Source organism: Nomascus leucogenys, chromosome 22a (assembly GCF_006542625.1).
Source record: "Nomascus leucogenys isolate Asia chromosome 22a, Asia_NLE_v1, whole genome shotgun sequence".
NCBI lineage: Eukaryota > Metazoa > Chordata > Mammalia > Primates > Hylobatidae > Nomascus > Nomascus leucogenys.
Window position 1 is genome coordinate 49380037 of NC_044402.1, and position 19802 is coordinate 49399838.

Here is a 19802-nt window from a genome sequence, read left to right on the forward strand (position 1 = left end):
GATCTGCCTGCCTTGGCCTCCCAAAGTGCTGGGATTACAGGCGTGAGCCACCACGCCTGGCCACAAAATAAATTTTTATATCTTTCTCTTATTAATCTGCCTGCTGTCAATTTATTTCATATACTTAATTATCAAACCCTCAGAGGGCAGAGGGAGTCTTCCCTCCCCTACAGTTCCAATCAGATTGTTTTCTAGTTAAGCATGAGGGTTGATCTAAGATGTCTGGTCTACCATTACTGAAAATAATTACTAAAAATAGAATCAGTAGTATAGTATTTGTTAACATGTTTTAAAATATCAATAAATTATTCTAGGACTTCCAATTCTTAAAATCTTCAAAATGCAGTTGTATAAAATGATATAGATCAGTGCCATCATACTCTCTGGTCCAGGGATGGATTTCCCATATAATAATTCAAATTCTCACTAACGATGTTTAAGTTAGCAAATTAGTTGCCATGTTGGTTCAGTTGTGTATCACCACCAAAGAAGTGAGTTGCTAAATTAAATATAAATAAATACTTAGCCATAGAACTAGAGGAAGAGATTAAATAATGTATTGTTGGATCAAGAAATCATGTTTCAAAATTTAAACAAATCAATGACTTTTATAGTTCAAGTGTCTGTGAAGTCCAAAATAAATATACAGACATTAATTGCACTACCTTATTGGTAGAAGAAATAGCAAGTACCTTAAAAAGTGCATGTCATATTGGGATCAAATCTCTTGAAGGCTAGGCTAGTGGTAAAAGAAATAGTAGGTACCTTAGAAACTACATGTCATATTTCAATCAAATCTCTTGAAGGCTAGGCAATTCATCTTGACTATATTTCTCTCACCAAAGAGCTTAACATTGAACCATCAAAATATATTCACTTTACCATCTGGGACATTTTAATCAAACCTCTCATCTGTTCAATCACATCTTTCACTTCAGAAATAACTTTCACTTCTGCCTTGTTTTTCAGAACTATCTATAGCCACCACTTTTCACATTAAGATGATCCTTCTCAAGCCATCAGAGAACTAAGTGACATCTGCAATGAAATGGCTCCACCACCTCTGTCCTCGGGTAATTCTGCGATCTATTTTTGCTGGATCCAATCCCTGAAGACCATCTTGCCTTTCTAAGGGATTCTTCTCTCTTTCAGCTACCTTCATGTTTTTTAATGCAATTGTTGCTTCTTTCTGTCCTGGTGTTGTACTTTGGCAGTGGTCGCACCCATGGAACATAGACTTCTACAAGGCACAAGGCATGACTTTGATTTTTCTGTTGTAATTTGATGGAACTGGCCAGGCGTGGTGGCTCACGCCTGTAATCCCAGCACTTTGGGAAGCCAAGGCAGGCGGATCACCTGAGGTCAGGGGTTCGAGACTAGCCTGGCCACATGGCAAAACCCTGTCTCTACTAAAAATACAAAAATTAGCCGGGCATGGTGGTGGGCACCTGTAATCTCAGCTATTCGGGAGGCTGAGGCAGGAGAATCACTTGAACCAGGAGGTGGAGGTTGCAATGAGCCGAGATTGTGCCATTGCACTCCAGCCTGGGTGGCAGAATGAGACTCTGTCTCAAAAAAAAAAAAAAAAAAAAAGATGGAATTAAGAAATATTGAAAAATATATACCATTCACTGTGAGAAAAAAGTTCGACTCCTCAAACTGGGAATCTCAGTCCATTTTATGTATGAAGGTGATGGCCTGCAATAACTTTTCGAGGCGGCTATCATCCCGTGCCTATTTTATGGGTGAAAAAATTGATGGACAGAGAAAGGGAGTATTTTCAGTATATCACCTAGAGAATCAGTGAGTCAGTCTATGACGCTTGTGGTGGTGGGTGGCCTTCACTGTAGAAAGGATAGATTCCATGATCTTTTGTACCATCAAATAAAATACTTACAAACAAATGAGAATTAGCCATTTGTATTTGTTTTGATTTAATAGCGCAAATAAGATGTCATTCTAGACCTAAAAAAATGTTTTTCTCCCTTTTGTTTCCAAATTTTAGGACAAAAGGCAAATAGAAATCTGTTCTTAGAGAACGCTGGACAAATTCTTTTTGTGAGGGAGGCTCAAGCAATTTCACCATATCATCATCACACAATAACTTTTGCCTTTCCTGTGGGAAACAAGCATGTATAGCAGTCTGCCTATTGAGTATTGTACTGAAATTAAGACACATTAAAATCTGTATGAAACTTTTTCAAAAGAGACTATTGAAAAATTGCAACTTATAAGTCACATAATGCCTGCAGACGCCCTCTATGTCATTTGTTTAAAATGTCTGCCAACTTGCAGCTGACCATTATCGCTGTCTTGAAAGCAGTTTTGAAGTAACATGAAGTAACTTTAGATAGGGAATTATGAGCACTCTCTGTCTAAAGTAGTAGCCCCAGTAGAAAGAACCCCTTTGCTCACTCTCCTAGAGGGTGGACAGTTTAGATCTGCCCAAGTAAAGAGCTGAAAAATCTCATTGTGGAAAAGACATAAATGTTTAATTATTTGCAATAAATGTTTTTTAAATGTAGCAGTTTAAACATTAACATATCCTCATTCTTAGTTTTTGTTTGTTTTGTTTTGTTTTGTTTTTGTCTGCCTTATTGCTTATTATCAAATAACCAAACTTAGGCCTAGCCCAAAGAAGGGAGTCACCCATCTCTGACTCTTGTGGACTGTTGTCCATGTAGGAAGGCAGTTATTAAGGGCTAAATTGTGTGCCTCCCCATCCCCAATAAATGAAGTCCTAATCCCCAGTACCTCAGAATGTAGTCGTAATTGTTGAGAGAGTCTTTTTTTTTTTTTTTTTGAGACGGAGTCTCGCTCTGTTGCCCAGGCTGGAGTGCAGTGGCGCGATCTCGGCTCACTGCAAGCTCCACCTCCTGGGTTCACGCTATTCTCCTGCCTCAGCCTCCTGAGTAGCTGGGATTACAGGCGCCCGCCACCATGCCCGGCTAATTTTTTGTATTTTTAGTAGAGACGGGGTTTCATCGTGTTAGCCAGGATGGTCTCAATCTCCCGACTTCGTGATCCGCCCGCCTCGGACTCTCAAAGTGTTGGGATTACAGGCGTAAACCACCGCGTGTTGATAGAATCTTTAAAGAGGCAATTAAATGAAAACGAGGTAATTAGAGTAGGCCCTAATCCAGTATGACTGGTTTCCTTTTAAGAAGAGGAAATTTGGGGCCAGGCATGGTGACTGAGGCCTGTAATCCCAATACTCTGGAATGGTGAGGTGGGAGGATAGCTTGAGACCAGGAGTTAAGACTCCATCTCTTAAAAAAAATTTAAAAACTATAAAATAAGAAGAGGAAATTTGAACACAGACATGCACAGAGGAAAGATGTCCTGGAGACACAGGGAGAAGATGCCATCTACAAGCTAAGGAGAGAAGAAAGAAGGAGGAGGAGGAGGAAAAGGAGGAGAAGAAGGAGAAGAAGAGAAGAAGGAAGGAGAAGAAGAAGAAACCAACACTGCTATGTCTCAAAAAACAAAGAAACCAACACCTTGATCTCAGACTTCCAGCCTCCAGAACTGTGAAAAAATTAATTTCTGTTGTTTAAGCCACCCAGTCTGTGGTACCTTGTTATGGCAGTCCTAGCAAACTAATACAATATAATGCTACATGTCCAATCCTTTGTCTCCTTATCCTTAGATCATAGATACCACTAGCACTTACCTCCCAGGCCTGGAAAAATAAATTAAGCAATGCATGATATCTAGAAGATAGTACACACTCAATAAATGGCAGCTGATGACTAATGTTATTTTTTTCCCCAATATGGCAAAAGCAAGATGTAAGTATCATATGGTTTAATCCTTGTGGGCAGATCATTAAATGCAGAGCCATAATGTAAATTCTGACATTCAGGAGTCCCTAACAGAGTATTAGAGCAAACTAAATCATGAATTTTCAGATGTACAGGGAAATAAGTGAGATAAATATGTGAATAACAAAATACTGAAAATAGAAAAAGTGGATGTGGCACCGAAGCAGATTGTTCTGATATTCGACATTAGTGAAGAACCTACCAAGCTGCCTAAACAGAGGGAAGGAGCATAGCCCTGGAAGCCCCTTGGAGATTGATATCCTATTCCATATTTGCTAGCCTGGTAACTTAAATACCTCAATGAGTGTGTAATTCTCTTGATTGTCTGCAAAATGGAGATAATAATAAAATCCCACTTTTCTTACAAGGACTTTATGAGATGATGTCTCTGCTTCCAAGCACGTTCTTGGAACCTGGATGAGGTGTATACATGAAAGTTACTGTGAAACAGTCATTACAATTTACTTTTCCTTTCAACAAAATAAGCTTGGGAAATAAAAGTAAGTATAATTTTGTAAATGTTCCACCACAATGTAAGCTTCTCCAGGTCATATATTTTTATATTTCTTGAGTTGGGCATACAATAGTGGCTCAAATAAATAATACATTAGTGAAACCAGTGTTTTCTCAGATCTGTATCAAGTACCACTAAGTTATGGAAAATGTTTATAAGTAGTTTATGAACTTTGCTTTTTTAAATGTTGGAACAGAGAATAAGAATATCATTCTCTTTTCTATTCTCTTTAAATCTTTCTGATTAAGTGGCTGGAAAAGTGTCAATTTGGTGCTAGTAGATGTTTAAGGCCTCTCTAACACTTGTTAATCTTTCCTCTCTCTCTTTTTTATTTTTCAATTTTATAACAAAGAACAGTTTTTAGGCTCCAAGTAGTAGATAGCAAACAGCATATAACTATAATTGAATATTATTGTTTTATTTTATGCTGTTTTATAGTTACCTTCTCTTTATGATCAGAGGTAGAAATTTTCCACTAGAATAGTGATGTAAAGCTTTTAAAATAAATTGATTTCATTTTCTACATAGTGTAGCTTGTATCCAAATACAGGGAAAAGAAAAAAATTTTTAAAGTGGTACTCACATAACTGAAGTTTGAACAATACTAAATAAAATAATATAACCAATGTCATAAAACAGGAAATGGCAAAAGATACTATGGTTATACATCCAGCCTTCTGTATATGTGCATTCTGCTTCCATGGTTTCAACCAACCAAGGATCCAAATATTTAGGGGAATACATCAAAAATAACAACAATAAAAAAGTGATATGAAAAAACCACAATATAACAACTATTTATATATTATTTGCATGTTTTAAGTATTATACGTAATCTAGAGATGATTTAAAATATAGGGAAGATATATGTAGGTTATATGCAAATACTACACCATTTTATACAAAGGATTTGAATATCCAGGGCTTTTGGCATGCTAGAAGAACCAATTCCCCATGACGCTAAAGACTACAGTATTTTATATTATCTTTATAAATTATATGTCTATTTATGTTATATGAAATATAAATTATACTGTAATATTAACTGTAACTGCTATAGGAATTCAGAAAGGGTAAATATTCTGGAATGCTGTAATTTGGGAAAATTTTTTGGAAGAGATATAACAAGGTTCAACCTTGAAAGAAAGGGTTGTATTATCCATTACAGTGTAACACATTATCCCCCAAATATAGCAGCTTATGACAGTAAAAAGTTATTACCTCTCAGAGCTTCTGAGGGTCAGGAATCTGGGAGCAGCTTAGCTGGATGGTTTTTACTCAGTGTCTGTCTCTCATGAGGTTTCAGTCAACGACTGTGATTACCTAAAAGCTTGACTGGGACTGTAGCTTCCAAGTTGCAAGAAGAGGTTCACTTATGTCACTGTTGGCTAGAGGACTCATTTTCTTCCCACACGTCTCTAGAGGGCTACTCTTAAGAAGGGCTGGCTTCCTTCCTCTGGAGTGAGTGATCCAAGAGAGATGGGCAATGATGAAGATGGAAATCTTTTATCTAATCTTGGATGTGACATACCATCGCTTCTGCCATATTCTGTTGACCAACCCTGGTGCAATGTGGAAAGGGCTACACAAAGGTGCAAATATCAGAAACCATCTTTTAGGCTGTTTCCACAGCACACACTGAAAAATGTGTCTCTCAGCCCTTACAGGCATAATATCACCCGGGGAGTTTCAAATATACCAGATGCGGGCAGGTGCGGTGGCTCACGCCTGTAATGCCGGCACTTTGGGAGGCTAAGGCAGGCGGATCACTTGAGGCCAGGAGTTCAAGACCAGCCTGACCAACATAGTGAAACCCCGTCTCTACTAAAAAAAAAAAAAAGTTAGCTGGGCATGGTGGTGGACGCTTGTAATTCCAGCTACTCGGGAGGCTGAGGCAGGAGAATTGCTTGAACCTGGGAGATGGAGGTTGTTATCAGCCAAGATTGGGCCACTGCACTCCAGCCTGGGCAATAGAGCAAGACTCCGTCTCGAAAAAGAAATGTGTGCATGTACCCGATACTCAGGCCCCTCTCCTGATCAGTTAAATCAGAATCACTGCAGTAGGGTCTAGTTAATGGTATTTTTCCCCCACAAAGTTCTACCAACGATTGTGATGTATGATTAAAGTTGAGGGCCATTTGGTGAAAGAAGAATGAGAAATTGGCAATATAAAACTGATACATAGGCTGGGCATGGTGGCTCACACCTGCAATCCCAGAGTTTGGGAGGTCCAGGCAGGTGGACACCTGAGGTCGGGAGTTCTCAAGACCAGCCTGACCAACATGGAGAAGCCCCATTTTGACTAAAAATATGAAATTAGCTGGGCGTGGTGGTGCATGCCTATAATCCCAGCTACTTTGGAGGCTGAGGCAGGAGAATCGCTTGAACCCAGGAGGCAGAGGTTGCAATGAGCCGAGATTGCGCCATTGCACTTCAGCCTGGGCAACAAGAGCTAAACTCCATCTCAAACAAACAAACAACAACAAAAGACAAAAACAAAAAAACTGATGTATAATTGAAAGGGCCATTTGATTATTACCTAATTATGTGGATAATGTACTACATACACAAGGAAATATGAGAGATTTTGCTGTCTTGCTCTGAGACAGGTAGAAATAAGGTACTGATCTAAAGAAGTTGCAGAACACTGAAATTCAGAAGTAGGGACATGTATCACATGGCGGGCATGGCTTTAATGTTTGAAACAGTCTTATTTGTCACAGGCCCATGTTTGTGGTGTTTCTGATGCTCCCAAACTGGACACAGATTCAAAATTCATGATTCTCCCACCAGCATTTGTTTAGTGCAGGAAGCTGTGAGGAAAGGGTACTATTACGGGGAAAAAAAGGCAACTGTTGAGAGTGAAAGACCTTGAGTTCCCATATCTTTAGGGAAGGGTCTGGCACTTATTTGGGATTCTTCATACCCCGACTCACCCTGGGAGGTTTTCCGTCCTTATATCCTTTCTGAGAGGTTGAACAAAGAAGTAATGACATATGTGGAGTGCCTTGCATGTTGTCCCTTTAAAGTCCAGGATCAGGGGGTTAAGATGAGTACAGCTGGTCACACAAAACCCACAGCTTCTACAGCTATTAAAAATTTGAAATGTAGGACAATACTATCCAAAGATACTATAGTGTCATATAAGTTCCTACACATTCTTGAAGTTGCTTCCCCATTTCTGTTACTCCACTTCCAGCCACTTTTCTCCTTGTTCCCTCTGTTCCAGCCACATCGACCACTTTGCTGTTCCTTGACTAATACCAAGTATCTCTCCTTCCCACAAACACCTCAGGGCCTCTTTACTTATTCATTTTTTATTCTGCCTACAGTCCCCAAAGGCCCACTCCCTCATCTCCTCATCTTTTTAAAAATTTCACCTTCTTGATGAACATTCTGTGATTATGTTATTTAAAATGAGAAATACAAAGCCTATCTTTCTTTTCTGCTTTATTTTCCTCCCCAACATTTAATATTATCTTACATCATAAAAGATATATATATTTTTTTGTTCCCTTATTAGAAAATAAACTGTGAGTGCATAAGTTTTTGTCTGTTTAGTTCACTATAATATTTCTGGTCTAGAAGAATTTCTGGCACACAGCATGTGCTCAAAAAGTATCTACTGAAAGTAAAAAAAGAACTGGAAAGCAGCACTGCCTGGGTGGAGTTTTGTGATTCAGTTTGATAGATAGGTGAGGGTGCCCTAAGCCTTTCAAATGCTGAATAAATATATAAGATTCCTCTTTAATATATATGAAATATGTGTATAATCATAATTCACAAAGTATTCTCACTGATCCTTACAACAGTCACATGACTATGAATTGCTGTTATCTCCAACTTACAAATATAGAAGCTGGGTGTCAAAGAAACCAAAATCTTGACCTCTTGAAGTGGTCATTTGTTTTAGGAGTTGGTCTCCTAATTTCAAAACTGAGTACCAGTGTAAGTCCCATAGGCCAACCATAAAAGAGAAGACAGGTAGTGTGGGTTAGTAATAGATTACAAAAAATTAAAAAACAGAAAAAATGGATTACAAAACAAAAATGTTAAAGACAAATAGAAGACTATGTAGAAACAAATTGTATTTCTGAGATTATTGGTTCTAAAGGAACTGAAATTATAAAGATACAGGAAAGACAAGAAGGTCTCTGCTTGCTCATAGGCAGGGTGTATATGTGTGGGAATGGCTCGAACAGGAAGGAACTCTAGAGAAGCTTCAAGACAGAAAAACAATGCAAATTTTAATAGACATAAAAAAGGTTTCAGGGGAAGTCAGACTTGGGATTGGCCTCAAAGTGTGGACAGAATTTGAATGGTGGACCAACAGTGACTACAGAAATGGAGGACAGCTATAAGAAACATTTTGGGAAATAATAATTGTACTTTGTGAGCCTAATATTATTTCATTCCTTGACTGTATCAGTAACAGTACTAATTTCAGATTGAATAATGTTGGTGGATCTAGTAGAGCAATAGACTTCTTTCTTTCTTTTTTTTTTTTTTAGTTGGAGTCTTGTTCTGTTGCCCAGGCTGGAGTAGAGTGGTGTCATCTTGGCCGACTACAACCTCCACCTCCCAGGTTCAAGTGATTGTCATGCCTCAGCCTCCCGAGTTTCTGGGATTACAGGTGCATGCCCACCAGGCCTGGCTAATGTTTTTGTATTTTTATTTTTATTTTTTTTGAGACGGAGTCTCGCTCTGTCACCCAGGCTGGAGTGCAGTGGCGCAATCTCGGCTCACTGCAAGCTCCGCCTCCCGGGTTCACGCCATTCTCCTGCCTCAGCCTCTCTGCGTAGCTGGGACTACAGGCGCCCGCCACCAGGCCCGGCTAATTTTTTGTATTTTTAGTAGAGACGGGGTTTCACCGTGGTCTCGATCTCCTGACCTCGTGATTCGCCCGCCTCGGCCTCCCAAAGTGCTGGGATTACAAGCGTGAGCCACCGCGCCCGGCCCTGTTTTTGTATTTTTAGTAGAGACGAGGTTTCACCATGTTGGTCAGGCTGGTCTTGAACTCCTGATCTGAAGTGATCTGCCCACGTTGGCTTCCCAGCAGGCTGGGATTACAGGCATGAGCCACAGCGCCGGCCTAGCAATAGACTTCTGCAAATGTTTCTAGCAACATTTTGGAAGTTGGAGAGAAGACAGTCACTGGCTTTGTCTGCAGACTTGGCTCCTTAACTGTCCTTGGCGCCTTAACTGTCCTTGGCTCTCTGAGCTCATAAATTCAGCCTAGATTTTGTGCTTTTCATTCACATAGGCCCTTCTAAGGCCTCCAGCTTTTTAATGAGAAAAGATTGACTAATACCTAGAAAAACAACAAAGGTGTTAGGTTTCATGATCCTGGTATCTGACAGTCTGTAGAACAATTGGGACTTGTATTTCCACACTAATTCCTGGAAAAGGCAAAATGGCTTTCCCAGCCTAAACACTGGGAGACTGCACTTCTCTCTTGGAGAAAAGGCCTTCCCAAGACTCTCCCACCTTCAGATTTCAAAAAGATTGCCTTTTTGTTTAGAATTTCCCCCTTATTACAGAAAAAAACAGTAAGGAGAATATAGAGTGAGATGAAATGTGGAGCTGACTCAGAAAAGAAACTGACCTACATTCTAAACTCTTAACCAAGAAAAATTTTGATCATGTTAAAATTATGGTAAACAAATGCCATTCCTTATAGTGGTGAGACATTAAAGGTGAGGAAAACATGAAGCATAATCAAGTTACATCTTAAATTAGAGGAACTTCATAGGACAGGTGTGAAAGTGGGGAGAAGCATGGAGTACTTTGGTCTACTTAGGACAAATGTAAAAAAAAGTAATTAGTAGAAAAATTCCATCTGCCAGCATGGCAACTGGATTAGCAAGGAAGGATCCAAACCTCATTTCTAACTGGTGGGAAGAGGTAATGTATATTGGTTCTAATTTCTTTCCTTCCTCTTTCTCCATTTTAATCTCAACACCTTTAGGTCATTTTGTGCAAATTAGGCCTAAAGTGGAGGTAGCAAGAAAGCACATTCCCAGCATTCATGTTACAAAGAAAAATTGAAAGAGAATGCCACCTGGATTACATGGTAGTCACTGAGTATCCTGCCAGGAGGCCTGAAAATTGTGGTGTAACCTGCAAAACGTCCAATATTTCAGTAAAGGTTGATAGGACATTTACTTTAAATACTTGGTTTTCTAGACAATAACTTACTCAACAGGGGTCCTCAGTGTTGAAATTGAGCCAGGATAAGTGAAATTCGCACAATAAAACTCCCGTTTTGTGTATTTGATGTTTGTAACATAAAATACTTAGTAGCAGATAATATTGGAAATATCATAAGGCCACAATGTATCTTTTGCATAAATTAAGAAGCATTTATGAAAGGCTTTAGGTTAAAGCTAACTGAACGTTTGAAAACTAGGGATAAACGAGCGTCAGTTCTATTTAGGAAGTGTGGATATCTCTGAAAAGAGTCCTTAGGGTGTGGGTCAGGAAGAACCTAGTGAAGTGTGGGTCAGGAAGAACCTAGTGGAGTTCCAAGTGGACAAACCAGCAAGGAGCTCACTTGGAGCTGGTGTACTTGGTTATCGCCTTGGTGCTCTCGGACACAGCATGCGTGACAGGCGAACAGCCGTCTGGATCTCCCTGGAGGTGATGGTCGAACGCTTGTTGTAACGCGCCAGGCGGGAAGCCTCGCCCGCAATACGCTGGAAGATGTCATAACGAAGGTGTTCAAGATCACCGTTGCTTTGGACGAGATGCCGGTGTTGGTGGACCTGCTTCAGCAAGTACACGGAGTAGCTCTCCTTGCGGCTGCTCTTTCGCTTCTTGCCTTAGTAATAGCCTTCTTGGAACCCTTTTTCGGGGCTGTGGCCGACTTGGTGGGGTCAGGCGTGTTGTAGTTTGACTGCAGAAAGGGTACAAGGCATAGGAAAAAGCGGCCGGGCGCAGCGGCGCACGCCTGTAATTCCAGTACTTTGGGAGGCGGAGGCGGGCGGATCACTTGAGGTTAGGAGTTCGAGAGCAGCCTGAACAACATGGCGATACCATGACTCTTCAAACAAATGTAAAAAATTAGCTGGGCGTGTGACGCACTCCTGTAATCCCAGCTACTGGGGAGGCTGAGGGAGGAGGATCGCTTCAGCCAGGAAGGCGGCGGAGGTTGCCAGGATCGCGCCACTGCGCTTCAACCTGGGCGGCAAAGCCAGACCCTGTCTCAAGGAAAAAAAAAAAAAAGTTGCCGGGCGCGGTGGCTCACGCCTATAATCCCAGCATTTGGGGAGGCTGAGGCAGGTGGCTCACCTGAGCTCAGGGGTTCGAGACCAGGATGACCAATATGGTGAAACCCCAGCTTTACTAAATAATACAAAAATTAGCCGGGCTGCCGTGGCTGGCGCTTGTAATCTCAGCTACTCAGGAGGCCGAGGCAGGAGAAACACTTGAACCCAGGAGCGGACGTTGCAGCGAGCGGAGATCGTACCACCGCACTCTAGCCCGGGCGACAGAGGGAGACCCTGTCTTAAAAAAACAAAAAAAGAAGAAGAAAAAGCTGTGTGTTGTAACATCCTGTATACGAATTCTTATGCAAATGAGGTGATTAATAAAATAGTGTGTAGGACTGGTGGCGATTCTAGATGACGTCATATACACTTTTGTCCAATCCAAAGAAGCATATTTCATAACAGCGATTCCATTGGTTGAAATAAAACTGTAATTTGAGCCAATGGCACAGCTTTATTTTCGCGCCCAGTATTGACTATAAGTAGTCGGAGCTCTGGCGAATTTCTCTAAGCTGTTCTCAGATCCTCCACTTATCGTTTCTTCGTCATGTCGGGGCGCGGCAAGCAGGGAGGCAAAGCTCGCGCCAAGGCCAAGACCCGCTCTTCTCGGGCCGGTCTCCAGTTCCCCGTGGGCCGAGTGCACCGACTGCTCCGTAAGGGCAACTATGCTGAGCGGGTCGGGGCCGGCGCGCCGGTGTACCTGGCGGCGGTACTGGAGTACCTGACTGCCGAGATCCTGGAGCTGGCGGGTAACGCCGCCCGCGACAACAAGAAGACCCGCATTATCCCGCGTCATCTGCAGCTGGCCATCCGCAACGACGAGGAGCTCAACAAGCTGCTGGGGAAAGTGACCATCGCTCAGGGTGGTGTCCTGCCCAACATCCAGGCCGTGCTATTGCCCAAGAAGACCGAGAGTCACCACAAGGCCAAAGGCAAATAATGCCTTCATGGAATCACTTTCCAATACAACGGCTCTTTTCAGAGCCAACTACTATTTCTGCGGGAGAGCTGGGCCACTGGTTAAACATTTGGAACGTTTGTTATGAAAAGCATTTTTCATCTAGAGATTAGGAATGACTTTTAGGAAAAACCTTACAGGATTCAGGTGACATGTTTAAGTCAGAATGTGAACAAGTCATTTAATGTAGGGCTTACAAGAATGTTCGCTGTGTTTATTCATTTCCTGTTATATGAACTAGAGCCAATAAAAAAAAAAATCGAGGGCCAGGCTCTGGCTCACGCCTGTAATCCCAGCACTTTTGGAAGCTGAGGCGGGAAGATCGCTGGAGCTCATGAATTCGAGATCTGCCTGGGCATTATAGCGAATACAAAAATTAGCCGGGCGGGGTGGTGCACGCCTTTAGTCCTAGCACTTCAGAGGCTGAAGTGGGACGATCGCTTGAGCCGGGGAGGCAGAGGCTGCAGTGAGCCGAGACCATACCACTGCACGCCAGCCTGGGTGACACAGCGAGAACCTGACTTGAGGAAAAAAAACATCCAGTACAGAATTAAACGGTCACATCAAATTTGCATGTAATAGACCCCATCTTGAAACTTGCTACTATCTTGTCTTGTGCGTTGATAGCGTATTATATTAATGCCGAACACATTAGTGACGCCGAAGTAGCTGGCGCCTAAATGGCTTAAACGCGGAAAAATCACGTACTGAGGATGGAACAAAAACTGGCCAACCAGATTATAGAGCGGGCTTTTTAAAACTTAAGAAGCTTTATAGCTAGGCGTCAGACAAAAAGCTTGGCACAAACTTCTCAAAAACCAACGGGTGTAATTCATACTTTAATAAAAAACTGCATACGTGGGGAGTCCAACACCCAGGACTCCTGATTGCCTTGCGATACTCGATTAGGGCTGAGGGAGAACTGCACGAGACTTTTCGAATGCAAGGAATCTTGCTGCCTGATGTAACGTGTTGTGCACAGCAATTTTTTAGAGATCTCTGGGTGGCTCTGAAAAGAGCCTTTGGGGCTTTGTTGCGGTTTTCACACGCCAGCTTCCTACTTCTTTTTGGCAGCCGCCTTCTTGGCCTTAGCAGCTTTAGGTTTTGCTGCTTTGGGCTTACCGGCTTTGGGCTTTGCCGCCTTCGGCTTAACTGCCTTGGGCTTGGCAGGACTCTTGGTTGCCTTTTTCGGTTTGGCAGCGGCCTTGGCCTTCTTAGGGCTCTTCGCGACCTTTTTGACGCCAGCCGCCGCGGGCTTCTTCGCCTTCTTCGGAGTCTTCTTCACTGCCTTTTTCGCCCCTGCAGCCTTCTTGGGCTTCTTAGGCGTGGCCCCCGCGGGCTTCTTAGCTTTAGCGGCGCCTGCCTTCTTGGCTTTGGGCTTGGCTTCCCCGGAGGCCGCCTTCTTGTTGAGTTTAAAGGAGCCAGAAGCACCAGTGCCCTTGGTCTGCACCAGGGTGCCTTTGCTTACCAAGCTCTTGAGGCCCAACTTAATGCGGCTGTTATTCTTCTCCACGTCGTAGCCACCGGCCGCTAAGGCCTTCTTAAGGGCTGCCAAAGAAAGGCCATTGCGCTCCTTAGAAGCAGCCACAGCCTTGGTGATCAGCTCTGAGACTGGGGGCCCAGTCGCTTTGCGCTTAGCCACGCCGGCGCCGGCTGCCTTCTTGGTTGCCTTCTTCTTAGCCGGGGATTTCTCCACCGGCGCTGGGGTGGCTGTCTCGGCAGGAGCGGTTTCCGACATGGTGGCAAGAAACTGCTAGAAGAGAATAAGCTCGAAATCCAAAGAGCAAGTTTTGCATTGCTGCTATGCTCGGGCCCCGGGCTTATATAAGCCGGCGCTGCCCTGTGATTGGTGGAGCGTCCAATCCGCCGCCCTCTGGCCGCCGCCGCTCGCGGTTGGACTCCCAAATTGTGTTTGTTAGTCCTCAAAATTTGATTAAATGCTTAAAACGATGATACAGAATTTGGCACTTTGAAGCTCCAAAGGAGGAAAACAGCCTCCAGGTTCACATACTTGTTTGTGTTTTCAAGAATCTCGTGCAATTGATGAAAGATATTTTTAAAAATCCCTTCAGCTTTTCATAAGAATCCATTGGGCTGAGGGCATCATGTTAGTTAGTAGCGTGTCGCGATAAATTTCTACTAAGTATCCGGTGAAAGTTATTTTTAAAAATTTGCCCATGAGTTCATGCTTAGATTTTTGCAAGAGAAAAGACACTGGGTTCCTTGGTTTGGGCATGAACTTTGTTTCTAACTGTAGCAAGTAACACAGGCACAGGGCAGCTGGTTTCCTACAGCCCCAACTTAACCACATAGACTTGACTTTACAAACTAGTTCTGTGTCCTATGAGTTTCCATGTGCTGATTTCTTTACAGAATGGGATTTTGCAGCTTGGAAGAGTTCCACTGTCAAGAGTGACTTCTGCATTGCAGCACCAGTAATACAAATCGCTTTGACTTAAGAATCTAACTACTCAGATTCACATTCAAACTTAAATGTGTTATGTTTTCTAATTAGAGTGTTTTCTCTTTTTAGTTCCTGGGCAAATCCATTAAAAAGGGGAAGAAAAATAATATAGATAATTCAGTTTAGAGAAAACTCAAACCTGTGGAAAATTATTCAAGAGCTCCCAGTGATCCTCAAATGCACAAACTGTTTAGGTGGCCCAGGACTTTGTCAGGTTTTCGAAATGTTCTCACTGCTCCCCCTGAATCTCCACCCACATTTAACAAGCTGCACCATCAGGAATACTCTCTTCTGTGAGCAGCCAGGATACATCAATATGGGTATTTTTGTGTGTTTAAGGGCTAATATTTTAGAAGACTATCTGGCTATTGACTGTGAAAAGTTTGGATTGGATACTGAGCGACTTCACTTTATAGAGGTTCAGAGGAACCCAGGAAAACATAGGCAAATACACTGAGGTTGAAATAAATGAAGTTTATGATTTATGGGAGGTGGAGGGGATTGGACAGTATGCCTGGATGATGAAAATGATCAAATAATGATTTGGATTCCTAATGAAATCAACAGTCACTTATTTCTCACCCTTGAAATGCTGTGCAAGAAAATTTAAAGTAGCCAACACACTTCATCTTCTAAGAACTCCCGGAGAAGTTGGCAGACTATAGCCAAATCTGGACAATGGCTTTTTTCTGCATGGCCCTCAAGCTAAGAAGTGTCTTTACATTTTAAAAGTATTGTTTAAAACAAAAACAAAGGCTGGGCACGGTGTTTCATGTCTGTAATCTCAGCACTTGGGGAGACTGGGATAGGTGGGTTGCTTCAGCTCAGGAGTTCGAGACCAGCCTGGGTAACATTGGTGAAACCCCATCTCTACTAAAAATACAAAATATTTTGCTGGTCGTGGTGGCACATGCCTGTAGTCTCAGCTACTCGGGAGGCTGAGGTGGGAGGATCACTTGAATTCAGGGTGTCAAGGCTGTAGTGAGCAGTGATAGCAGCACTGCACTCCAGCCGGGGTGATGCAGCAAGATCCTGTCTTGAACAAGTAAACTAACTAAAAACTAAAAAGAATGTGTGACAGAGACTATATATGGCCTTTAAACCCTAAGCTATTTGTTATCTAGCCCTTTTGCTGTGTTATAAATTTCTCCAGAGACACAGATATTGTATAGGCCTCTTATCGAACAATGCAAATTGAGAACTAAAGAAAAGGAGATCTTCACAAGAAAATGTTCTAACCAAGCTCTTTCCACTGTTCCAAACACAAAACTTAGAAGGTCCAGGAGAAAAAAAGCCCAAAACTCCATGTGTGATGGAGCAGGGGTATAATAATCAGAGCTGACACTCATTCAGCATTTACTACCTGCCTGGAAGTGATCTTAAATATGTTCTACAGGTTTCTATTAATTTGCTACATTTACAGCTATAAAGATGAGGCCCAGATAGAGAATGAATAACTTGCCAAAGCTTATATAGCTATGAAGTGGCAGCTCTAAATTTTAAACCTAGAAACATGGCCTCAGCTCCATTATGGAGGGAAAATCCTTGAAGAGGTGAGAAAAGAACTATCTTCAAAGCTTGGAAGAGGCAGTGTCAAGTTGTTCCTACACCTAGCAAACAGCCACTAAAAGAGCTCTAAGTTAATTGTGGGAAGAGGCTTCTGGCCCCATGGATCAAAAGTGTTTTTTGTTGTTGTTGTTTTTCTGAATCCAATCTTAAGTTTCTAAAAACTTTATAAGAGTATCCAGCCCTTTGAATGTGAGGACTTTTTTGCTCATCTGTGATGGTGGATATCACAAAAATTATGCACAGACTTTTCTTCTTTCTTTCCCTTCTTTCCTTTTTTTTTTTTTTTTTTTGAGACAGAGTCTCACTCTGTCACCAGGACTGGAGTGCAGTAGCGTGATCTCGGCTCACTGCAACTTCAGCCTCCCAAGGAGCTGGGATTTTTTTGAGACGGAGTCTTGCTCTGTAGCCCAGGCTGGAGTGCAGTGGCACGATCTTGGGTTCAAGCGATTCTCCTGCCTCAGCCTCTCGACGAGCTGGGATTACAGGCGCCTGCCACCATGTGTTTTTAGTAGAGACGTGGCTTCACCATGTTGGCCAGGCTTGTCTGGAACTGCTGACCTCGTGATTCGTCCGCGTCGGCCTCCCAAAGTGCAAAGTGCTGGGATTACAGATGTGAACCACTGCGCCCTCCCTTTTTCCTTCCTTCCTTCTTCCCTTCCTTCCTTCCTTCCTTCCTTCCTTCCTTCCTTCTTTCCTTCCTTTGTTTTCTTTTGTCAGCTATCCTTAGTGATCCTGTATTTTAGGTGTGGCCCAAGACAATTCTTCTTCTTCCAATGTGGCCCAGGGAAGCCAAAAGATTGGACACCGCTGCACCAGTTGCTGGGATACACGCCTCTTTGCAAGAGTGAATCCAATATGAGAAGGGAAGGCACAGATACGTGTCTGAGCTGGCTGAGAGCACTAGGGAGAAAAATTGCCTTCACATCTCTGCCAGATATCTCCTAGGTCAAGATGTGTACTTCGAAAAGTTTAAGAGCAAAATGAGGTCATGTTGTTAGTCACATATGTAGAGCACATGAGAAAACTCTAAACAGCTGGGAATACTGGACAAGTTTGGTTAGAAACCAGGAAGAGCTTTAAAATACCGCTTGAAGTTTAATACCCAGACTGATTCTCTCTGAAAAAGAAAGAAAGAAAATATCTCATGAAAATCCAACTCCACAATCTATGACAAGCATATGGTGAAATGACAAGAAAATATTTTTTAAGGTCCACTTACAGAGCTAGAAGTTCATTTCACAGATGACAGCATGCAGTGGGTTAAAGTATCCCTCTTCAGAGGCCCACTACCTAACACATGGCTTTCTAAACATTACGTTGAAAGAGAACAAAAGTGTCGAGCTTTTTGTCAAAACTGTTACTTGCATGGGGTACAATGGCAACTTTGTTACGTGCATATGCTCCATGGTGGTCAAGTTACATGGGCTATACAAGAGCTAAATAGCTTACATTGTACCAATTAAGTAACATCATTCATTCCTTCCTCCCTTCTGAGTCCTCATTGTCTATTGTTCCACTCTTATGCGTGCAGTTTTTAGAGCCTCTGTTTTTTGTTTTTTTTGAGGCGGAGTCTCGCTCTGTAGCCCAGGCTAGGGGTCAGTGGCGCGATCTTGGCTCACTGCAACCTGTGCCTCCCAGGTTCAAGCGAGCCTCCTGCCTCAGCCTCCCGAGTAGCTGGCACTACAGGGGCGTGCCACCACGGCCGGCAGTTTTTTTTTTTAGTAGACACGGGTTTTCACCGTGTTAGCCAGGATGGTCTTGATCTCCTGACCTTGTGATCCGCCCGCCTCGGCCTCACAAGAGCCTGTGGAAACATTGTACTACTTGTTGCCTTCCGTAGGGACAGGTAAACACGCAAGAGACATTCCACAAGGATAAAAACAGGAATACTTTTCAAAACTAAACTTCATCTATACAATTGTCCCTATGACATGTCTTTTTTGAGTGATAATACTTATCAATAGGAGCAGGTTCTGTATGTGGAATTGACTTAGCATACCAACAGCCTGTGACCTGACTCCTGCATTACAGTGTGTTGAGCCACTACCATGTTTTGTCCACAACTTGTATTTAACATGGAGCTAAGACACGTCTCAAAAGCTACAGCTTCCTTTTGGTGACAATTGAGGGGCTCTGAAAAGAGCCTTTTGAGGTTGGACAGACTTTTTGGGCTGATAAAATATTTATGCCCTCTCCCCTCGGATTCGGCGCGCAAGCTGGATGTCTTTAGGCATAATAGTGACGCGCTTGGCGTGAATGGCGCACAGGTTGGTGTCCTCAAATAGCCCCACTAGGTAGGCCTCGCAAGCCTCCTGCAGCGCCATCACCGCCGAGCTCTGGAAGCGCAGATCGGTCTTAAAGTCCTGTGCGATCTCCCGTACCAAGCGCTGAAAAGGTAGCTTCCGGATTAGCAACTCGGTCGACTTCTGGTAGCGGCGGATCTCGCGCAGGGCCACGGTGCCGGGGCGGTAGCGGTGGGGCTTCTTGACACCACCGGTGGCCGGAGCGCTCTTGCGAGCCGCCTTGGTGGCCAGCTGCTTGCGCGGTGCTTTGCCGCCAGTGGACTTGCGAGCTGTCTGCTTTGTTCGTGCCATGGCTAAGTAGACCTAACTACTCAACACAAATGAGAGAAAAAAAACTGATCATCCCGTTATTTATAGCTGCCCTCGCGTTCTGATTGGACACTAGACTGTGCCATGCCACGCCTCACACACGGAATTGGCTCCCAGTTTAATCTGCTAGTGGAAGGGAGACATTCCGCCTGTTTTGGGTCAAGAAACGTAAAATGGTTTTACTAGCTAGAGAAAAACAAAAACGGAAACAAAAAAAAAAATCCCCCAAAACTCTAGGATTTTTCATGCATCAAAATCCTGTTTAAATATAAGCTTGATAAATCTAAACTTGCCTTGCACTATTTTAATTATGAGGTGTCATTACTGATTTGACAAAAAAAGAACGTGAAGGAAAAGTGAAACTAGAGTAAATTTGTAAATGGAGGCATTGAAGGGGATATGAAATTCGAGCGTTGCGGTATGCCAGTATTTCTCAATTTAAACGTACCTAATGTTTTAGAAGTTGGCCGACTTTTTCTGTAAAGGGCGATATTAAAGCATTTTGGGCGTTGCGGACCAGTGTCATAGTTACACAGCCCTCGCATTTGTAGCGGGAGAGACCGGCCGTTTCACTATTACTTTTCCAAAAACCA

General features: G+C 42.8%; 3 protein-coding genes across 4 annotated transcripts in view; 1 reads left to right on the forward strand and 2 right to left on the reverse strand.

Moving 5' to 3' along the window:
* The window catches only part of LOC100596554 (histone H3.1), a 41908-nt gene that overhangs the window by 21435 nt on the left and 671 nt on the right, over positions 1–19802 (reverse strand). The window contains exon 1 of one of the 2 annotated variants that reach the window (XM_003271959.3): positions 18863–19191. In XM_003271959.3, coding sequence (XP_003272007.2) covers positions 18863–19191 — 329 coding nt within the window. Of the gene's footprint in view, positions 1–18727; positions 19211–19802 lie in introns of those variants that run through there. The other variant, XM_003271964.4, reaches the window with a different exon arrangement.
* Positions 12060–12621, forward strand: LOC100595867 (histone H2A type 1). The gene has a single exon (XM_003271962.4). The coding sequence runs from the start codon at positions 12154–12156 to the stop codon at positions 12544–12546; it is 393 nt and encodes a 130-aa protein (XP_003272010.1). The 5' UTR covers positions 12060–12153; the 3' UTR covers positions 12547–12621.
* On the reverse strand, positions 13571–14348 carry H1-5 (H1.5 linker histone, cluster member). The gene has a single exon (XM_003271963.4). The coding sequence runs from the start codon at positions 14300–14302 to the stop codon at positions 13622–13624; it is 681 nt and encodes a 226-aa protein (XP_003272011.1). The 5' UTR covers positions 14303–14348; the 3' UTR covers positions 13571–13621.

Bases quoted from the DNA above. Each gene is read 5' to 3' on its own strand.
- H1-5 (XM_003271963.4), bottom strand. From the start codon at position 14,302: ATGTCGGAAACCGCTCCTGCCGAGACAGCCACCCCAGCGCCGGTGGAG.
- LOC100595867 (XM_003271962.4), top strand. From the start codon at position 12,154: ATGTCGGGGCGCGGCAAGCAGGGAGGCAAAGCTCGCGCCAAGGCCAAG.